This window comes from Camelus dromedarius, chromosome 2 (assembly GCF_036321535.1).
Source record: "Camelus dromedarius isolate mCamDro1 chromosome 2, mCamDro1.pat, whole genome shotgun sequence".
Classification (NCBI taxonomy): domain Eukaryota; kingdom Metazoa; phylum Chordata; class Mammalia; order Artiodactyla; family Camelidae; genus Camelus; species Camelus dromedarius.
In genome coordinates this window covers 110,333,471-110,355,077 of record NC_087437.1, presented here as the reverse complement: position 1 = coordinate 110,355,077, position 21,607 = coordinate 110,333,471, and the positions used below count along the sequence as shown (strand labels likewise).

The 21,607-nt window shown below is 36.4% G+C and overlaps 2 protein-coding genes across 2 annotated transcripts; both read left to right on the top strand.

The window, feature by feature from the left end:
• The first annotated feature begins 11,124 nt into the window (after positions 1-11,124).
• On the top strand, positions 11,125-11,697 carry LOC116155365 (keratin-associated protein 21-1). Its single transcript, XM_031460017.2, has one exon. It carries the CDS (start codon positions 11,168-11,170, stop codon positions 11,426-11,428), a length of 261 nt encoding a protein of 86 aa, XP_031315877.1. The 5' UTR covers positions 11,125-11,167; the 3' UTR covers positions 11,429-11,697.
• Positions 11,698-16,578: 4,881 nt separating this feature from the next.
• On the top strand, positions 16,579-17,164 carry LOC105086835 (keratin-associated protein 21-1). The gene has a single exon (XM_031459552.2). It carries the CDS (start codon positions 16,678-16,680, stop codon positions 16,918-16,920), a length of 243 nt encoding a protein of 80 aa, XP_031315412.1. The 5' UTR covers positions 16,579-16,677; the 3' UTR covers positions 16,921-17,164.
• Positions 17,165-21,607: the final 4,443 nt, after the last annotated feature.

Below are 21,607 nucleotides of genomic sequence, written 5' to 3'. Positions count from 1 at the left end.
GGCGACCGTGTGCTTCTCTTCCCAACTCCACATCAGCGACCTCGTGCTGGTGGTGTGAAATTAACCAAGATGGAAATATCTATCTATTTTTTTTCAGTGATTCAGTTTATGATACAGATGACATAATTGGTCTTATAGTTACACATGAGATATTTTAGAAAAATCAAAAAAGAGAGGCAGCAAAACCAGACATGATGGAGAGTGAGAAGATCAAGACACTCACATTGATAGCTGAAGGATGGAGGGGAGGTAATCATACAGATGACTGGGGAAATGACCTTGTTGGCCAAAGAAGGGAGAAGGAATCAATAAGGTGTCATCTTACTGAAAGAGGTCTGGCTTTTACTGGAAAAGCCAGATTAGGAGAAGCAATCCTAGGTTTCTGCTGCAAATATTCTTAGAGTCTGGGCATCTTGGAAGGCCTGGCGAGAAGATGTCATATCAGCTTATCTGCAGCAGTCAGTGGGACCCATCGTGTCATCTGGGAACTGGGATCAGAGAGAGACCACATTAGGCAAAGTGAGTCTGAGAGGAGCCCAGTGTAGATAATGGTATTTCCACCAGGGACCCTAAGTACATTGGGACTATTTATTGTTGAATTATGAGAGAATCTGGGGTAATTTGGAACTCTTTCTCAATGGAATGGGTATCCTTGGGAACCAGTTATCTCTTTATTATGACAAGTCTTCAGTAGGAGACTAGGAAATCACTTTGTAGGACACAGATTGGGTTCTGGATTTAAAAGCTGCTGTGTAGCCACTTGGGAGCTGGGAGAGGATGAGGAAAACCCATTCTTTTTCAGTCTCATTTTTATTTTCTCTGTAAAGCTGGAATTAAAATAACTGTGTTACCTCTTTCACATCATTTTTACTGGGATCAAATATTAAAAATTTTAAAGCCACTGTTTAATTTATTAAGCATGCATAGATATTTCTGTTAGAGGATAATTTTTCTTCATGTGAGAGAATGACTCCATAGTTTCTTGAATTAGCACTGATGGCATTTGCTGAGTTGCCACAGGAAAAGAGAGCATTTAGTATTAATATAGTATTTCCCTTCCTGTATACTATACATAAATCGGTTCCTAGGTCACAAGTATCTAGCAGGCAACAGCTATTTTAAGGTTGATGAACTCTAAACTATGGCATGATGCCATACCTAGTAACATAGTGTTTAACATTTATTTTTGGTAATAAATTACTATACAAAATGTTCCAGGCAACCTGTAAAATTCCTAAGGCTAGTTTGTTATTTGAGTGTTTGGCCTTGGTTGTTTCATTCTTTATCAAAATATTAATTAAGACCTATTTACAACAGAATAATCAGACTTTACTGTAGATCAACTTAGGAATATATTTTAGAATATTTTATGGCAAGATCAGTAGAGATGTCACCAGCAAATATAGATATTTGACCAGTTGTGTTTTGGGGGGACTTGTGCGTTTTGACGGAAAGATTATGAGGTAAGGAGTTAAAATTCAATAGGGAGTTGGAGGTGTATGTTGTTACATGGTCCAGGGAGATTAAACAATGCTGAGGTCTGTTCGGTAACCAGGCAACAAGGCCATACTTGGTGACTTATTAAGAGTAGCTGTAGACATCTGACGGGGACGGAATGTAAATTGCAATGACTTGGGAGACCACTGAGTACGAAGAAGGCCACACCCTGGGTGTAGCTGACTCTTAGAAGAAGTCTGATGGTGAAGGGAAGCAGTGAGGTAGAGTGAGCACTGGACCACTTATAGGGTCAAGTACTAATTCTGAAATTTTTTTTTAATGTTTCATTGCTTTATTTTAATTCTTAAAATATTGATGGAATTTTGAAGGTCTGAGAACACATGCTCTTCCTACTTACATCCTCCCAATCCTTGGCACTGTGCCGAGGGCCAGCTACATAATCTGCAGGGTCCAGTGTAAACGAAAACTGTGATACCCTTTGTTTAAAAGGCAAGAAGAAGGTCTTTTTCCAGTATTCTGTGGTCTCTTTTGGCATGCCATGGTGCTTTTTGCTTGCTATCTAATGTCAGGTGCTTTTGGGCATGAGGATGCCTGTTGAGTGAGTCTAGACCCACACTGGATTCCAACCCTTCCCATGCCGGTGCTCAGGTTCCCATCAGGGGAGAAGGTAGCAGAGGTCACTGGACAGGGATTGGGAAGTGGGAAATTGAAGACTTATTCTGGGGAGGCAGGAAAGTGATAAGAGGTGGGAATGCATGTGAGATAACACTGCATATACTCAGTTTTTTTTTAAACTTTTTTTAAAAATAGAGATACTGGGGATTGAACCCAGGACCTTTTGCATGCTAAGCATGTGCTCTGCCACTGAGCTACACCTTCCCCCCTAACATTGCATATACTCAGCACATGTTCCATCATCCCCGCAGACTCCACTTACAAACCACAAATTCAAAGACAAATGTGTTAAGAATTTAAAGCTGGTGACTGTGGAGACTTTAACACCAAGTGTAGGGCCCCTTCTGAGGACTGGCCCTTGTGCACATGCAGTGGCTGCACACTCGTGCAGCTGGCCCTGACTGTAGCTCATAAATTGGCGTGCACTCAGTACATGTTGAATAAATTGAATTGCTCTGTTTGGTGACTACCTAGCGAAGAATCCAATTAAACTTGTGCAAGTAAATATCAGCATTCTGAACTCGTCTGGAGAGATGGCAGGGAAGCTTTTGGCTATGTGGGTGGAATCATGGAATTATGGAGGACTGCATGTGTACTGGGGACTTTTTTTAGGGGTAGGATGGGCATAGGCAATGATGATGGACATCTGAGCCTCAAGGTGACTTTTACTTTATGGCTTAATTTTATGTGATCATGATTAATGTTATACTATTACACAGGTCTGGATCCAGATTTAAAGCACTTACAAACAGACTTAAACCTGTCTTTACCTACCTCTTCTTTCAGGAGGAAGAATAGTAGGCAATTCTGACCTCAAGGAACAAAGGCTGGAGTTGTATGCCTGGAGAAGCAGGTAATAATGGTACTTTGTTCTTGAATGGGTACTCAGAACTCACAGAAACATAGTTAAAATGATCCAATTGCACTTGGTTTATACAAGGCTACTGAGGTCAAATGAAATGTAAGACATGCTCTATTAATATAAAAAAGCGAAGCATGGCGATTGACAATTTGCAAAATGTAAATATTGGCATTTTGTTGTTTTTAATGAAAGCTCATTTATTAAATTCTGCCTTTTTTGGAAGTCAGATGTAATGTATATATAATTTGGAGTCAAATGTCTAAGTTACATCACCAGCCTTACACAGCTGTGTGATTCTGGCCAAGTCACTTAATTTTTGAAAATTTCAGCATCGCATAGTATTGTTTTCTATAAAATGAAGATAATGATAATAATAATACTAGCCTTGCCTTGTCTAACAAGAATAATCATATACACAAACCTTCACAACATATATACACACACACACGTGATTTCAAGGCCATGGAGTTTAATTAGAAGACAAAACACTGATTTTGGTCTTTGTAAGGTTATGAGTCACATGAGATATGTTTTCAGGAGAGTTGAGGTGAAGGAAAAGGAATCAATGTTATTCCAGGCTTATTATTAACTACAGAAAACCCTGGGTAAAAACAAATTAAGGAGACTTCCTAACAAATTTGCAGACCTAGTAAAATGAGCTCACTTGAAGCAAATCGTTATGTCACTGAGCAGGTTGACTCAGTGTTTCCTACCCACCTCTGATTGCATGTAAAAGTCTGAGATTGTGGGTAACACTCAGATTTGCAGCCCCCCTCACTCTCCACACACACCTTACATCGACACTTTCACCTCCTAATCCCCGTGAGTTGCTCCCGCTGTAGGAATTTCCATGGAGCGTGTAGATGCAGCGCTGACGCGGGCTAAGTCCAGGGATGAAGGCACTCCTGGACCCTGGGGTGTGGCTCTGGCTCTGGCTATGGTTGTGTCCATAAGCGTCAAGCTCTTGTTCCAGCTGTGGTTGCCATGGCTACCATTCATTTTGCTAGAGGAGGTGCTATTTCTCTTGCTGTTGGCATATCAGTACCAGAGCATCCTTTGCTGCTGAAGTGGCAAGTGGAAATCTGTTCCAAGGAGCAGTCATCGACTACTTTTATTCCTTTTAAATGTTTTTTCCATAGATGGGCTTTGATACCAATGGAAGAAAGAAGACAAAATTCCATTTGTTTTATGAAATTTAACTCTTACATCTGTCTCATGGTTTCTTTCTTTGCTGTGTCCTTGGCTGTGAGCCTTAGTGCTCCACACTGGGGCAAATCAGTTTCCCAATGAAATGCTTTCTTTGAGTCTGTCAGCTCTGTGTCATCAATCTTACGTTAAATCATCAACGACTACGGGTTTTGCAACTTCCTTGTTTAACAATTTTTTATTTTTTTACTTTTTGTGCTTCCCTGTGACTTCACTGGTTTAGCCAAACATTTCTCAAACATGTTTCTTCAACAATTTAGTGTTTAATGATTATTCACACCTAAAATAATAAACACACACACTTGTATATGCACATGCACAGAAATAAGAATTAACATTTATGGGGAATGAAACCAGTATTGTCGTACAGAATGGACTGGAAGAGGAAGAAATATGAGTCTAGGAGAATTCAGGGAAGAAGTGGTGTGGACCTGAATTGAGTATAGACACGTATAAAGGGAAAGAAGTGATAGACTTCTGAACCCATCTATAGGGTAAATCTCTGCTTTCTGGACACGATGAGAGGGAAGATAGAAGAGATGTCCAAGAAAGAGAAATTTAGTGGAAAATGTACCCTTAAAATTTCTAGACTTGTGAGGAAAGAAGTGACATGAGCTATCAAAACATATTTAAAGATTTATAATCTGATAGGCGAATTGGATTTGTTTCCTATGTCCCAGAAATCACAATTGAGACCAATAGGTAATAGCTACAGGGAAAATGATTTCTAAATATATCTTTCCAATAACTATGGCTCAAGAGCTGAATTGGCTATTCCATGGGAATGCACGTAATGGAAGCCGCGTGATCACAGGCAATGCAACCAAGATCACCAAAGTGAGAATTCCAGGATAAGTGGTGGCTGAGTGGACATCTGGCCCTGAAATTCTGTGAACTGTTCATCAAGAATGACTGAGGAATATTGAGCCTGACTGGCAGGGAAAATGATGTTGGTACTCCAGAAACAAGAAAGTAAAGGGGGATATTCTTTCTCTCACTCTGATTTTTGTCTTCTGTATTTCTGGCAGGAGTAGGGAGTGTGGATGAAAGGGACAGTCAGCTTGTCACACTGCAAAGTATGTAGAAAAATAGGAAGAACATCATGGCAGGTGTGAATTTCAATCATTCTGTCTTTAAATAGAATCAGCACAGGTCTTCTGGATACTCTGTGGTGTAGGAAGGTGTTGTTACCCAATTTAAAGGCTAAGGAAAGAGAGGAAAGGCTTGTGCTATGGTAGATGCTGTGGACAATTTATCTATGTATCTATTTACCCATGTATGTATGTATGTCTGTGTCTGTCTATCTATCCAAATGGGTCCAGTTCTCAGTGAATTCATAATCTCCTGTAGAAGTAACATAATAAGACTAAAAATAGAATGAAGTAATTGTTTTTATAGTAATATGCTATGAAAGTTATAAAATACAGTGTTATTTAGCACTGTGAGAGTCAGGAAAGAGTTCTGAGAAGAGGGGCACGTGAGTTGAGGCCTGAGGCATGAGTAGGAATTGGCCATCAGATAGGGAAGTGGGATAATCAGTCTTTGTGCACATTTATGATCACTTCTGGGGAAGTGTAATCACCATCTATATCTGGAAAGGAATTCTCAGGCTTCCGTACTCTCATAAGAGTAGCTAGAGATCAGTGCATCTCTCTCCCATGAGCAAGAGGGGGCCTGGCCAGAAGGAGCACATGCCAATGAGCCCACCAGCAGAAGACTAAGAAGACTTGGCTCTGATACTCATCTGCTGTGTGACTTCAGGCTAGTGACTTAATCACTCTGAGCCTCAGCTTCTTTCTCCAAACACTTGTTTGTCAAGTACTCACTCTGTTCATTTTACAAAGTTGTGAGAATGAATTGAGATAATGTGCATAAAGGCACTTTACAACATAGAATGTAGATGGACTGGTTAGAAGGAATATTTTTGTTGTTAATGAGAGTTTAGACTAGAAGATTTTTGACTGGAAGCTAGAAAAAATATAAGGGGGAAATTTATGCACATTTCTAATTATGGGAAATTCTAGAACATATTTCACATGGATATTGAAAATTTACTGTTTAGTAAATCTTTGATATTGACTAAAATGTCTTTCTTCAAGATAACACTTAATCCAAGCTATCAAACAAACAGAGTCCTGAAAAATAAAATACTTTTTTTACTATGAACTGATCTTTTGACTTTTGTGGAGTTTCAAAAAAATCAGATATACTTTTGACATAATATAAACCTAAACATGTTCCCAAGTCATATGCTGTATAAATACAGCATAAAGTCACCTTTTAATTGCTGAACTTAAAAATATGCGTGATCTCACACCCAGTGACTTAATGTTGACACTGTATTTTGGTTAATAAATTACTATACAAAATGGCTCTGTCAGGGCACAAAAAGGCCACTAGGAGGGTAATTTATTTTCTGAAAGGTTTTGCTTCCTCATCATAAAAATGTTTTTAATTAGGGCATATATATGCATATGATTGAATAACCTCTTTTAAGTTACAAAGCTATTACATCAAATTCAGACAAAATCATCATTTCAGTACAAATAAATATGGGTATTTGGAAATATTCAATAGACAAGAATTTAAAACTATGGTGTAAGAAAAATGAGATAAAGGGAATAACATTTATTAAGCAAAATTCCTGCCCCAGAGTACCGAACAGGCATGAAACATGAAAAACAATTACGTAAAAATACTTACACCACATTTTAGAAAGAAGAAACTGGTGTTCCGGCAACTTAAGCATATAATCAAGTTTCTTATAGCTTATAAGTAGCACACCAATGTTTGAACATATGTTTGACTTGATCCATCCATTTTTTTCATGGAGAGATATTGAATTCAAATTATGTGTCAAGTACTGTACTCAGAGCTGGTTATTCAGGGATGCACAGAATAGAGGTGGTTTCTGTTGTTATAAATGAGTGTCCAGAGACTTGAAAGATATTAGAAATAATGCAATAAAGACAAAAGATGTTTTCAATAATCCAGGGGTATTATGACCATAAAGAGTGTGTTGGCAATGGCATTGAAAAGAAAGAGTCTATTCCAGAGAATCTGTGAAGTAGAATTTATAATTTTGAATTTCAATGAGGAGAGAAAAGGTAAGAAACTAAAGAAAAAGAAAAATTGACATGGGAATTTATTTTCTTTATGTTCATGGTTAAGGGTGAAGCGTAACAGTGATCAGAATAGACCAGTGATCAGTATCAGGAAAAAAAATAAGTAGAAAGATTTCTCCACTAAAGGAAAATTATCTAATAATGAAAGTTCTCAAGAACTGAAATCAGCAGCTTTGTGAAAATCACTGTTGAAGGCATTCCATGAAGCGCTTGATCGCCGCATTCCTTTGCTGTTGAAATTCGAGTATCCAGTTGAGAGAGTGATCTTGAATTTAGACTCCCTTCCACCTTGGATTGTGGTTGTTACAGTAAAAAATAATTTAAATTTTAGAGTCTACCTGATTTTGAAAATGGTGATTTAAATCAAACCTAGAAAGTAAGATAAGCAAAAACAAACAAGCAAGCAAGCAAAGCAACACCTTTTTTTTGGACTGCATGTGTGGTCATGGAAAGGTTGGACGTTTGGTATAGAGTGAGGAGAAAGGGTACGTTTGGATTTATAGACTTAGAGATGCTTATTTATAGATGCAGAGCTGTAAACCAAGGTTTCCAGACCTCAGCACTACTGACATTTTGGACTAGAGGCTTGTCGTTGAGGCTGTTCTATGTTGTGCAGAATTAGCCACATCCTGATTTCTACCACTAGATGACAGTAGTAGTATCTCCCCACTTTCAAGTCTTGACAATTTGAAAATGTCTCCAGCTATTGTCAACTGTCTCCAAGAGTCCAAGAGGGCAAAATCATCCTGGTTTAGATCTACTGACTAGAAGTGTCAATAGCTTCATTGTTTCTATTCTTCTTGTAGTGTGGAAAGAAGATGAACCCTAGAGAATAGATGGTTGAAAGGTAGAGTGACCCTGAGAACACTAGATCTCCTTTTGGGGAGCCCCATTATGTTTGTAGATGCTTGATCCTGGGGCAAGCATTATATGTGATCTGTCTTGGCAAGCTTCCATTTCCCAGGATAGCACCTTATTTGTAGCGTGTGGCTGATTAGTGTCTGTGGAAGTCAGCTGAGTTGTTCAAGGAATACATAGCAAGCAAAACCACCACCAAATATGTGTAAGTGCTTATTATATCTTAAAAAACATATGTGGAGATGGGAAAACCTAATTAGAAAAATTGTGTATTATGAGTAGCTTCAGTGAAAATTCAATATATTTTCATTGGAAGAGAGGATGCAGGAAAATGGCTCTGTGGTCTCCTTCTTTGGATTAAATGTGGTATGAGATCTCTAGGGGTAGATTTTAGGGCTACAGGCTCCCTGTGACACAAGAAAGCTGGGAGGGGATATTTATTACAGAGACCAGGGCGCTGAGGGCACAGACATTGTGTCCATACCCCTCCACATCCCATGGGAAAGGTGTGGAATTCCTTTCTAAGTTTATTTCAAGAACCAGTCATCTTTAGAGTTTAAAATATTGTCTTAAATGGAAGTTCATAGAGTTTAAGTGTTAAGTCTTTCCAAGATGGTTATATAAATGCAAGTGCAAAAAAAAAAAAAAAAAGCAATAGATCAGGAATTTTCCCATTTATTTGATTCCAGCAGGACCTTACTACATAAAGAGTTGTTTGTCAATAGTGTAACCTGTGGACAAATCAAGGTGAGAGGGAAAAGTCAGGCCAAGATATGATGCTCAGTTCTACTTAGCACCTCATTTTCTACTAAGCTTTTTTCTATTATGGCTTTTCTGAAATATCAAGAACTTAGAGCAAGGGTCCTTACGATCACTTCCCACTATTATAAACCACCTGGATCATTGCAAGGCAAATCAGTCATAATAAGTCTGAGGAGTTCTGATAAGTGATTCCAAACGCTAATCTTTCCTGTTTTATGAGTGTGGATAAACTTTGTAATTCTTTAGTGATTGGAATGCAAAGTTCAACTTCATTGAAAAGTATATTTTTCCCACAGATTCTTTGCTTATTTAAGTCACTTTTAGTATATCAGAAGGATACTTTGCAGGGAGTCTGAGTTGTGTTGCACATGAAATTTTGCAATTGAGGAAATACATGGATGAGGTCTATACCTGCATCTATCTATCTATCTATCTATCCATCCATCCATCCATCTATCTAATCCCAAGTGCTAAATACAGGTATCTTCTTGCAGAATTACCATGGTTCAGTTGAGGCTATAAAGATAAAATTTTAAAAAAATTCATAAAAAATAAAGAAGTCATAATGTCAGACATTTTTGAAAGGTGGTGGAATTTGAAGGTCAAAAACAAACACCATTTCCTGAATCCGGGCCACACTTTGAGCTTCAGTGAAAGGCTACTCAGTGTGGCATCAGAACAACTTGTCACAGTTATGCCTCCCAGAAGTGGCTTTAATTTGGGTCTATTCTTTAACCCCCACTGATCCTTAAATTTCTCTTTTGTAAAACAAGGATCAAATGCCCTCTCTGCCTGAAAGTTCTGATGTGGAAGGCGCAATCCTTCCTCAAAAACATCATGTTTTAATTAGTGAGGCAAGACATAGTTTCAGTAAAACTTGACAAGTGCTATGACTTGTGTCTGCACATAGGAGCAAAAAAGAGGGTGATCCAATCCAGACGATAGCAGTGAGGAAAGGATTCCGTAAGGAACTGATTCTAGTTCTGAGTTTTGATGTATATATAGGAGATTTATTAGCTGAGAAGTAAGGGTGGCAAGAAAAATATTAATAGCAGAAGAAATAAGGCTCATTTTCATCTTTTGTATGTTGAAAAGGTAAGTGTGATAGGATTATTTGGAAGAAAGGGGACACATTATCTTTCAAACTCACAATGAACATTTTTGTAAAAGGTTGAGAACTTTTGATTAATGAATATATAAATAGAGGACAAAATTGAGTTTTGTCCTACTTTATGTCATGAATGTTTTAGGAGTTGACGGTGAGCTTTTGCTGTAGGTATCAAAGTTATCCACTCACCTTCAGCTTCATCTTGTATGAACTAAACATTCAAGGAACACTAGTCATAGGAGAAGAAAAGGCTGGTTTATTGAATTCTAGGAATGTACTGACATTTCATAACACAAAACTCTGGTTAAGATCTGCACATGAAAAAAAAAATTTCTGGGCTGAAGTTTCCTGCTTCCTACACAAATAAAGTTGGCTAGGCTGTGAAAGTTTCATCAGTGACAAGACATATGTAGCTACAAGAACTGGGAGAGAAAAAAGGGCTGCCTGCCTGCACCCTTTGCTGGGTACATGGAAGGAGGAAATACAAGAAGAAGCCCTTACATACAGCACACTGTATCTACCCCTGTAAAGTAGTCACTGCCCCAGTGGGAGGACTTGGCTTTGATTTATCAGATATTGATCTGCTTCTCAGGGTTTGAGGAGAGTTGGACAAGGGGGAGATAATGGAATACAGAGTGGGTAGGAGAGGCCTGGCAAGAAGTTGCAATGATTCAAGAAAGGAGCCAGTATGTCTTTCCCTATGGCCAGAAGCAGGTGTTTTAGGAAGATGAGAAGGAAAAAGGGAGAAAATTTTCCTATATCCCCACAACTTTGTTTTATAAGATATATGCTAAATGATAGGAAGTTTTGAAAATGGATATCAGTTTGGGGGTACATGATTCTACTGAACAATTCTTAGGCAGAACAAACTTAAATGATGCTCTTTAAATAAAAACTGGAGTCTCCAAAATAATGAGCTGTTTTAAGTAAACCATTATTGTCAACCATGACTGGCACATGATGGTTGCTCACATATTTGTTGTCTAAGTCAGCGAATGGATGGTATGTCTGTCAATTATTGACAGTATATAAAGGTCCCAGGGAAATAGAACATAGACACCCATTTGAGAAACCTCCTCTTGCAACCCACCGGAATTCACTTCCCTTGACAACATGTGTTGCAACTACTACGGCAACTACTGTGGCTATGGCTGTGGAAACAGCTATGGCTGTGGATTTAGCCCTTATTATGGCTGTGGTTATGGAACTGGATATGGCTGTGGATATGGCTCCTGCTATGGCTGTGGATGTGGAACTGGATATGGCTGTGGATATGGTTCCTGCTGTGGCTGTGGATATGGCTCTGGCTCTGGCTCTGGCTACTGCAGCTACAGGCCAGTTTGCTATAGGATGTGTTATTCTTCTTGCTGCTAGACCATCACTATCCAAGCCCCATTTGCTTCTGAAACAACACATTTATAGATAAGGCTGATTCAAGGATCTATAACCCATGGTTGCTATGTTCGAGAAATTATATGCCTGAGAGAGGCTTTGACCTCTAACTACCCATTTTTTGATTGGCATCTTTGTGGCTGGAGGCCCCGTGATATCATCTGACTATTTTCCAAAAGGTATCTTCTATGCACTCAAGTTCTGATTCTCTGCTATGACTGTATTGATGATCCCAGCATTTTATAGTTGGGGAAATCACTTATTGTCAATAAAAATAGTTTGTTGTTTCTAATAATTCTCTGTGTAATTGCTTGTGAATTAATCTTTTTTTTAAGTGTTATGAACTCTCTTGAGGATCAGGCTCACATGTTGCCTGAATGTTGAATTCTTCCTTGACATAATATAAGCATATTTTCCTTATATTTGCATCAGGAAAAATGTCTTCTCCATTTCTCATACCTCATATGCTCAGACACTCACATACTCAGGAACAAATCTCACAATTTATCAGAATGGTGCTTTGCAAATCCCATTGTATCTAGGATGGAGCTGGAGGGGAAAGAGAAGGTGGAATGACATCTATTCAGGAGGTCATGACAAGGGAGGACCAGCAACCTTACCGGATTCATGGAATATAAGAGGTTGTTTCCAGAATTAATGAGAAATTACAAGTAGACATAGGTTTTAAACACTTCAGAATGAAAAACTAAGGAACAGATATGTCAGAATAAAAAATTCTATCATATTATCTGCTTTAGATAGAATTATAGAATTTTTTTGCATAAACTGAGGTAAGGAAATTGATTTCAGTCACTTAATTGACAAATATTTTTGAGAGGTTCTCATCGTAGACATTGAAGACACAAAAGCAAAATCATGAGCAAGTTTCCTACTCTCACAGTGTTTAAATTCTAGTAGATGAAGATAAAAAATAGTAAAAATAATGGAGATACATTCTGTCAGACAATTGCTATGGAGGGATTACAACAGCTTAATGGGAAAGAGCTGAAGATTAAAGTGTTAGAGGAATAGTTCAGGGAGGTATTTTGAAGTTGTGACAAATGAGCTGATGTCAGTTGCAAAGAAAGACTAGGAAGGACAGAAGCAAGTGTAAAGGGGGAAGAGAAGTTCACTCAGTTTTGGAAGAATATAATTTCATTTATTAGGCATGTATGATATAATTTATATATCCAGAAAAGGATCTTCACAAATGAGCTCTTCACATACCTTGACAATCTGAAATGTTGTGACTTTCTTAGTAAAAGAGCAGTTGATACATTCAGCTTTAGAAAAATGAGATAATGGTGGTAATACATCCAAATATCTTACAGCCTATGAGGGACACACCAGTGTTTGAATTAATTCACCTGTTTTTTAACTGATGAAATTTTGACTGAGTACAAATTATGCACCAAGCACTGTTCTCTGTGCTGGTTATTCAGTGATGCACAAGACAGATAATTGTTTCTGTTACTATGCATTGATATCTAGAGGTTTGAATGGAAAGATATTAAAAGTAATGCAGTAAAGATAGAAGAATTTTCCATATGATTTCATTCATATGCTAAATCTAAAAAAAGAAAAAAAAGCAGAACTCTAATGAACTCATCTGAAAAACAGAAACAGACTCTCAGACATCGTAAACAATCTTTTAGTTACTGGCGGGGGCTGGGAGCAGGTATGAAGGGATAAATTTGGGAGTTTGAAATTTGCAAATGTTAGCCACTATATATAAAAGTAGATAAAATTCCAAGTTTCTTCTGTATAGAATAGGGAATTATATTGAATATATTGTAATAACCTTTATGGAAAAAGAATATGAAAAAGAATATATGTATGTAGATGCATGATGGGCCATTGTGCTGTGCAGCAGATTTGACACATTCTAACTGAATATACTTCAATTAAAAAAAAAAAAAGTAATGCAGTAAAAACAGAAGACTTTCAATAACTCAGGGTTATTGTAGCCAGAAAGTGTGTGTTGGCAGCGGAACTGAAAGTAAAATGGCTAATTCCAGAGAATTTGTGCAGTAAAGTTGATAATTTTGACTTTCAAAGAGGACAGAAAAGGAAAGAAACTGAAGAATAATAAAATTTGTGATGGACGTATATTTCCTTTATGCCTATTTTTAAAGATTAAATATAGCAGAGTGATCAGATTATACCAGAGAACAATGTCAGAAAAGTAAAAAGATTTATCACCTAAAAGAAAATTGCCTAATAATTAATGTTCTCAGAAAATGAAATTGGCTGCTTTGTGAAAATTCCTGTTGAAGGCACTCCATAAATTACTGGATCATAACTTATTATTGTTGTCACAATATGAGTGTCCAGTAGAATGAATTATCTTCCCAGTTTATACTCCTTTTCAACTTGGATTTCAGAATTGTTACTGTAAAAAGTCACTTCATTTTAATAAGAAATAAAAAAGAGGAGAAAGAACAAGTGATATGACAGACATGCAAAAAGCCATAAGAGTACTGTGAATAGTTATATGCCAACAAATTAGACAACCTATAAGAAATAGACAAGTTTCTAGAAACATACAAAATTCCAAGACTCTGTCAGGAAAAAACAGACAATTTGAGCAGACTGATCACCAGAAGTGAAATTGAATCTGTTATTTGAAAAACTCCCAGCAAACGAAAGTCCAGGACTAGAAGGCTTCATGGGGATTCTACCCAATGTATTAATAAACCATTCCAAAAAGTTGAAGATGAGAGAGCACTCCTAAATTCATTCTATAAGGCCACAATTATACCTCAACCAGACAAAGACACTAAAAAAAAAAAAAAAAAAAAAAGGAAGGAAAGAATAGGCCATTATCTTTTATGAGTATAGATACAAAAATCCTCAACAAAGTATTAACAAACCAAATTCAACAAAACAAAAAATGATCATACAATGTGAACAAGTTGAATTTATTCCAGGATCACAAGGATGGTTTAATGTATGCAGATCTATCAATGTATACACCACATTAACAAAAAGGACAAAAATCACATGATCACCTGAAAAGATGCAGAAAAAACATTTGAAAAAATTCAACATCCATTCATCATATAAACTCTCATCAAAGTGGATAAGAGGGAAAATAGCTCAACATAAAAAGGCTGTTTATGACAAACCCACAGCCAATATAATATTCAATGATAAAGTCGAAAGCTTTCCTGCTAAATTCGGGGATAAGATAAAGATGCTCTGTCTCACCATGTCTATTTAATATAGAACTGGAAGTCCTAGCCACAGAAGTCAGACAATCAAAATATATTAAAAAAAAAAAAAAACTCCAAAATGGACAGGAAAAGGTAACACTGTCACTATGTGCAGATGACATGGTACTTTATGTAGAGAACTCCAGTGTCCACCCAAAAACCATTAGAACTAACAAATGAACTCAGTAGGCTGCATGACACAAAATTAACATGCAGAAATCTATTGTGTTTCTATACACTAATAATGACACATGAAGAAATGTTGGTGAAAATAAAAAATACCATTTAAATCACATAAAAAATACACCCAGGAATAAATTTAGACAAGGAGGTGAAAGACCTATAGTCTGAAAATTATAAAATTTTATGAAGGAAAGTGAAAATAATATAAAGAAATGGAAAGATATCCAGCAGCCTTGAATTGGAAGAATTAATATAATTGAAATGGCCATGCTACCCAAAGAAAACTACAGATTTAGTGTAATTCCTATCAAATTACTCATAACATTTTTCACAGCACTAGAACAAATAATCTTAAAATTCACAGAACTAGAACAAAGAATCCTAAAATAATCCTAATATTCATAGAAAAATAATCCTAGGACAACAAAGGACCCTCATTTGATAAATCACTCTTCAGAAAAAATGGAAAAATCGAGAGGAATAACCCTCCTAGACTTCAGACTATACTACAAAGCAACAGTAATCAACACATCATAATATTGGCACAAACACACACAATGGAATATTACTCAGCCATAAAAATGAAATATTGCCATTTGTAGCAAAATGGTTGAACCCAGAGAATATTATGCTGTGTGAATCAAGTCAGACAGAGAAATAACCCAAAGACAAACAGCATATGATATCACTTATATGAGGAATTTGAAAATATAAAATAAAGGTATATGCAAAACAGAAACAGACTCATAGACACAGAAAACAAACTTGTGGTTACCAAAGGGGATAGAGATGGGGGGAGAGACAAATTAGGGCCATGGGATTAACAGACATCAAGTACTAAAATAGATAAGCAATAAGAATACACCATATAGTGTGATGTCTTGTAATAACCTATAATATAGTCTTCAAAAATACTGAATCACTAAGCTGTACACCTGAAACTAACACAATATTGATAATCAATTTTACTTGAATAAAAGAAAAACATATTTTGGAGTCTGCCTGATTCTGAACATGGTGATATAAGTAAAACCTATACAAGTAAGATAAGCAAAACATCTCCCAAATCAAACCAACCAACAAACAAAACAACTACACTTTTTTGACTATATGTTGGTGATGGAAAGGTCAAGTGTGTGTTTTGAGGGAGAAGACAGTGTATGTTTGGATTTAGACATCTCTAGATTGAGAAGGCATAGCTATAAATCCAGATTTCTATTCTTAGCACTACTCACATTTGGGGCCAGATTTTTTTTCCCTTATTGGGGATTGTTTCATGCTCTGTAGAATTAGCGGCATCTTTGGTTTCTATGCAAGATGCCATAGGTATCTGGCATAGTAGGTATCTGGGTGGGAGAAGCCTGGCAAGAAGTTTCAATGATTCAAGAAAGGAGAAAGGAATATTTCTCTTCCTACAGGCAGAGGCAGATGATTTAGGAAAGGTGAGAGACAAAAAGGGCCACATTTTTCTACACATTCCCCAAAACCTTTTACTATAAGATATATGTTAAATAATAGAATGTTTTGAAAATGGGTGTCAGTTTTGGGGTACATGATTTTACTGAGACAATTTAGCAACAAAAACAATTAAAATGATGCTCTCTAAATAAAACTGGAATCTCCAAAATAATGAGCTATTTTAGCAAAGCATTATTGAATGTCAACTGTGACTGGCACATGATGGTTGCTCACATATTTGTTGTCTAAGTCAGGGAATGAATGGTATGTCTGTCAATTACTGACGGTATATAAAGGTCCCAGGGAAATAGAAGACACACACCCATTTGAGAAACTTCCTCTTGCAACCCACCTGAATTCACATCCCTTGACAACATGTGTTGCAACTACTATGGCAACTCCTGTGGCTATGGCTGTGGAAACAGCTATGGCTGTGGATTTAGCCCCTATTATGGCTGCGGTTATGGTACCGGATATGGCTGTGGATACGGCTGTGGATATGGCTCCCGCTATGGCTGTGGATATGGAACTGGATATGGCTGTGGATATGGCTCTGGCTTTGGCTACTGCAGCTACAGGCCAGTTTGCTATAGGACGTGTTATTCTTCTTGCTGCTAGAACATCACGATCCAAGCACCATTTGATTCTGTAATTACGCATCTGAAGGCAATGATGATTCAAGGATCTATAACCCACAATTGCTATGCCTAGGAAATTACATGCCTGACAGAAGCTTTGACCTCCAATTTCTCATTTTTTCGATTGGCATCTTTGTGGCTTGAGGCTGCATGATAACATCTGATAATGTTCTAAAAATTATCCTCTACTCCCTCATTCTCTGACTCTGTTATGACTGTATTGATGATCCTAACATTTTATAGTTTGGGAAATCACCTATTCTCAATAAAAGTGGTTCATTGTTTCTAATAATTCTCTGTGTAATTGCTTGTGAATTAGTATTTTTTTTGAGGTATTATGGACTCTCTTGAATATTGGGTTGACATGTTGCCTGAACCTTGAATTTTTCCTTGACATAATATAAGCATATTTTTCTTACATTTGTATCAGAAAAAATGTCTTCGTCATGCATTTCTCATACCCCAAATGCTCAGACACTCACATACTCAAGCACAAATCTCACTATATATCAGAATGGTGCTTTGCAAACTTCATTGTATTTGGGATGGAGCTGGAGGGGAACAAAATGGTGGGATGACATATTCAGGGAGTCACAATAAAGTCCCTGGTAGAGAAGAGGGGGCCAGCAAGCTTAAAGGAGTCATGGAATATAAGAGGTAGTTTCCAGAATTAATGAGAAATTACAAGTAGACATAGGTGTTAAACACTTGAGAATAAAGAACTAAGGAAAAAATGAGTTAGAATAAAAATATTCTATCATATTATCTGCTTTAGATAAAATTACGGATTTTTTTTGCATAAACTGAGGTAAGGAAATTGATTTCAGTCACTTAATTGACAAATATTTTTGAGAGGTTCTTATCCTAGACATTGAAGACACAAAAGCAAAATCATGAGCAAGTTTCCTGCTCTCACAGTGTTTAAATTCTAGTAGATGAAGATAAAAAATAGTAAAAATAATGGAGATACATTCTGTCAGACATTTGCTGTGGAGGGATTACAACAGCTTAATGGGAAAGAGCTGAAGATTAAAGTGTTAGAGGAATAGTTCAGGGAGGTATTTTGAAGTTGTGACAAATGAGCTGATGTCAGTTGCAAAGAAAGACTAGGAAGGACAGAAGCAAGTGTAAAGGGGGAAGAGAAGTTCACTCAGTTTTGGAAGAATATAATTCCATTTATTAGGCATGTATGAAATAATTTATATATCCAGAAAAGGATCTTCACAAATGAGCTCTTCACATACCTTGACAATCTGAAATGTTGTGACTTTCTTAGTTAAAGAGCAGTTGATACATTCAGCTTTAGAAAAATGAGATAATGGTGGTAATACATCCAAGTATCTTATAGCCTATGAGGGACACACCAGTGTTTGAATTAATTCACCCGTTTTTTAACTGATGAAATGTTGACTGAGTACAAATTATGCACCAGGCACTGTTCTCTGTGCTGGTTATTCAGTGATGCACAGCATAGACATTTTCTCTGTTACTATGCATCAATATCCAGAGGTTTGAATGGAAAGGTATTAGAAGTGATGCACTAAAGATAAGAAACTTTTCAATAATTCAGGGGTATTTTGGCAAGAAAGAATGTGTTGGCACTACTGAAAGTAAAGTGGCTAATTTCAGAGAATTTGTGCATTAAAATTGATAATTTTGACTTTCAAAGAGGATGGAAAATAATAGAAACTGAAGAATAATAAAAATTGAGATGGACATATATTTTCTTTATCCTATTTTTAGAGATTATACATGGTAGAGTGATCATATTATACCAATGACCAATATCAGAAAAATAAAAAGATTCATCACCTAAAAGAAAATTGCCTAATAATTAATGTTCTCAGAAAATGAAATTGGCAGCTTCGTGAAAATTCCTGTTGAAGGCACGCCATAAATTACTGGATCATAACTTATTATTGTTGTCACAATGTGAGTGTCCTGTAGAAGGAATCATCTTCCCAGTTTGTACTCTTTTCCAACTTGGATTTTATGGTTGTTACTGTAAAAAAGTCACTTCATTTTGATAAGAAATGCAAGAGGATGCATAACAGGTGACATTACAGGCACACAAAAAAGTATAAGAGAATACTGTAAATAGTTATATGCCAACAAATTCTACAACTGAAAAAGAGAATAGTTTCTAGAAACATACAGAATGCCAAGATAGAGTTAAGAAGAAACAAGCAATTTGAACAGACTTCTCACTAGAAGTGAAATTGAATCTGCAATTCGAAAAACTCCTAGCAAACATAAGTTCAGGACTAGAGAACTTCAATGGAATTCTACCAAACTTAGAAAGAAGAACTGATACTCATCCTTTTCAAATTATTCCAAAAAACTGCAGATGAGAGAACACTCCCAAATTCATTCTACAAGGCCACAATTACCCTGATATCTAAATCAGACAAAGGCACTAAAAAAAAAAAAAAAATGGCCATTATCTTTTATGAGTATAGATGCAGAAATCCTCAACAAAGTATTAACAAACAAAATTCAACAAATGAAGAAAGGATCATACACCATGATCTCATTGAATTTATTCCAGGGTTACAAGAATGGCTCAATGAATGCAAATCAATCATTGTGATATAGTACACAACAAAAAGAAGGACAAAAACCACATGATCATCTGATTAGATGCAGAAAAAACATTTGAAAAAATTCAGCATCCATTCATGATAAAAACTCTCATCAAAATGGGTATAGAGGGAAAATAGCTTAACATAAAAAGGCTGTTTATGACAAACCCACAGCCAACATAGTACTCAAAGGTAAAAAGCTGAAAGCTTTCTTCTAAATTTGGCAACAAGACAAGGATGCTCAGTCTCACCATGTCTACTTAACATAGAATTGGAAGTCCTAGCCACAGCAATAGACAAACAAAAAAATTTTTAAAAATCCAATTTGGAAACAAAAAGGTAACACTGTCACTGTGTGCAGATGACATGGTACTTTATATAGAAAACTCCAGTGTCCACCCCAAAACCATTAGAACTAACAAATGAATTCAGTAGGTTACATGGTACAGGATTAATATGCTGAAATCTATTGTGTTTCTACACACTAATAACAAAACATGAGGAAGAGAATATAAAGCAAAAAATCTCACTTAAAATCACATCAACAAAACCCATCCAGGAATAAACTTAAACAAGGAGGTGAAAAACCTATAGCCTGAAAATTATAAAACTTTGATGAATGAGATCAAAAATAATATAAAGAAATGGAAAGATATCCAGTGGCCTTGGATTGGAAGAATTAATATTCTTAAAATGGCCATACTACCCAAAGAAATCTACAGATTTAATGCCATCTCTATCAAACTACTCATAACATTTTTCACAGAACTAGAAGAAATAATCTTAAAATTAACAGAACTAGAACACAGAATCCCTAAATAATCCTAATAAAATAGTCCTAGAACAACAAAAGACCCTCATTTGCCAAAGCACACTTCAAAAAAATGGACAAGCTGAAGGACTATTCCTCCCAGACTTCAGAGTATACTGCAAAACTACAGAAATCAACACAGCATGGTATTAGCACAAAGTAAAACACATATATCAGTAGAACAGAATACAGAGCTCAGAAAACCCACACAGCTATGGCCAATTAATCTATGACAAAGAAGGAAAGAATATACAATGGACAAAAGACAGTCCCTTCAATCAGTGGTGCTAGGAAAACTGGATAGCCACATGTAAAACAATGAGATTAAAATATTCCCTCATACCATATACAGCATAAACTCAAAATAGGTTAAAAACCTAAATGTAAAACGTGAAAAAATAAACCTCTTTGAAGAAAACACAGGCAGAACATTCTTTGTCATAAATTGTGGCAATATTTATTTGACTCTATCTCCCAAGGCAAAAGAAATAAAAGCAAAAACAAACTACTGGTACATAATTACACTTAAAAGCTATTGCACAGCAAAGGAAGTAGCTAATCAGATGAAAAGACAACATACAGAATGGGAGAAAATATTTGCAAATGATGTGATTGACAAGGTGTTAATCTAAATTATATAAACAGCACATACAACTTAATATATATAAAAAAGAGCAACTCAATCAAAAAATGAGTAGAATATCTAAATAGATATTTTTCCAAAGGAGACATAGAGATGGCTATAAGGCACAAAAAGAGTGCTCAACATACCCCATTAGTAGAGAAATACAAACCAAAACAATAATGAGACATCACCTGTCAGAATGGCTATCATCCAAAATCTACAAATAGCAAATGTTGGAGGGAATGAGGAGAGAAGTACACTGTTGGTAGGAATGTAAATTGGTGCAATCACTGTGGAAACAGTATGGAGTTTCCTTAAAAAACTAAGACTACCATATGATCCAGCAGTTCCACTTCTGCATATATATTTAGAAAAATAAAAACATCAATTTGAAAATATACATGCACCCCAATGTTCATAGTAGCACTGTTTACAATATACAACACATGAAAGCAACTCAAGTGCCCATCAACAAATTATTGAATTAGGAAGATGTGGCACACATACACACACACACACACACACACACACAATGGAGTATTACTCAGTCATAAAGAATGAAATGTTGCCATTTGTAGCAAAATGGTTGAACCCAGAGAATATTATGCTGTGTGAATCAAGTCAGAGAAACATGCCAGACAAAGACAAA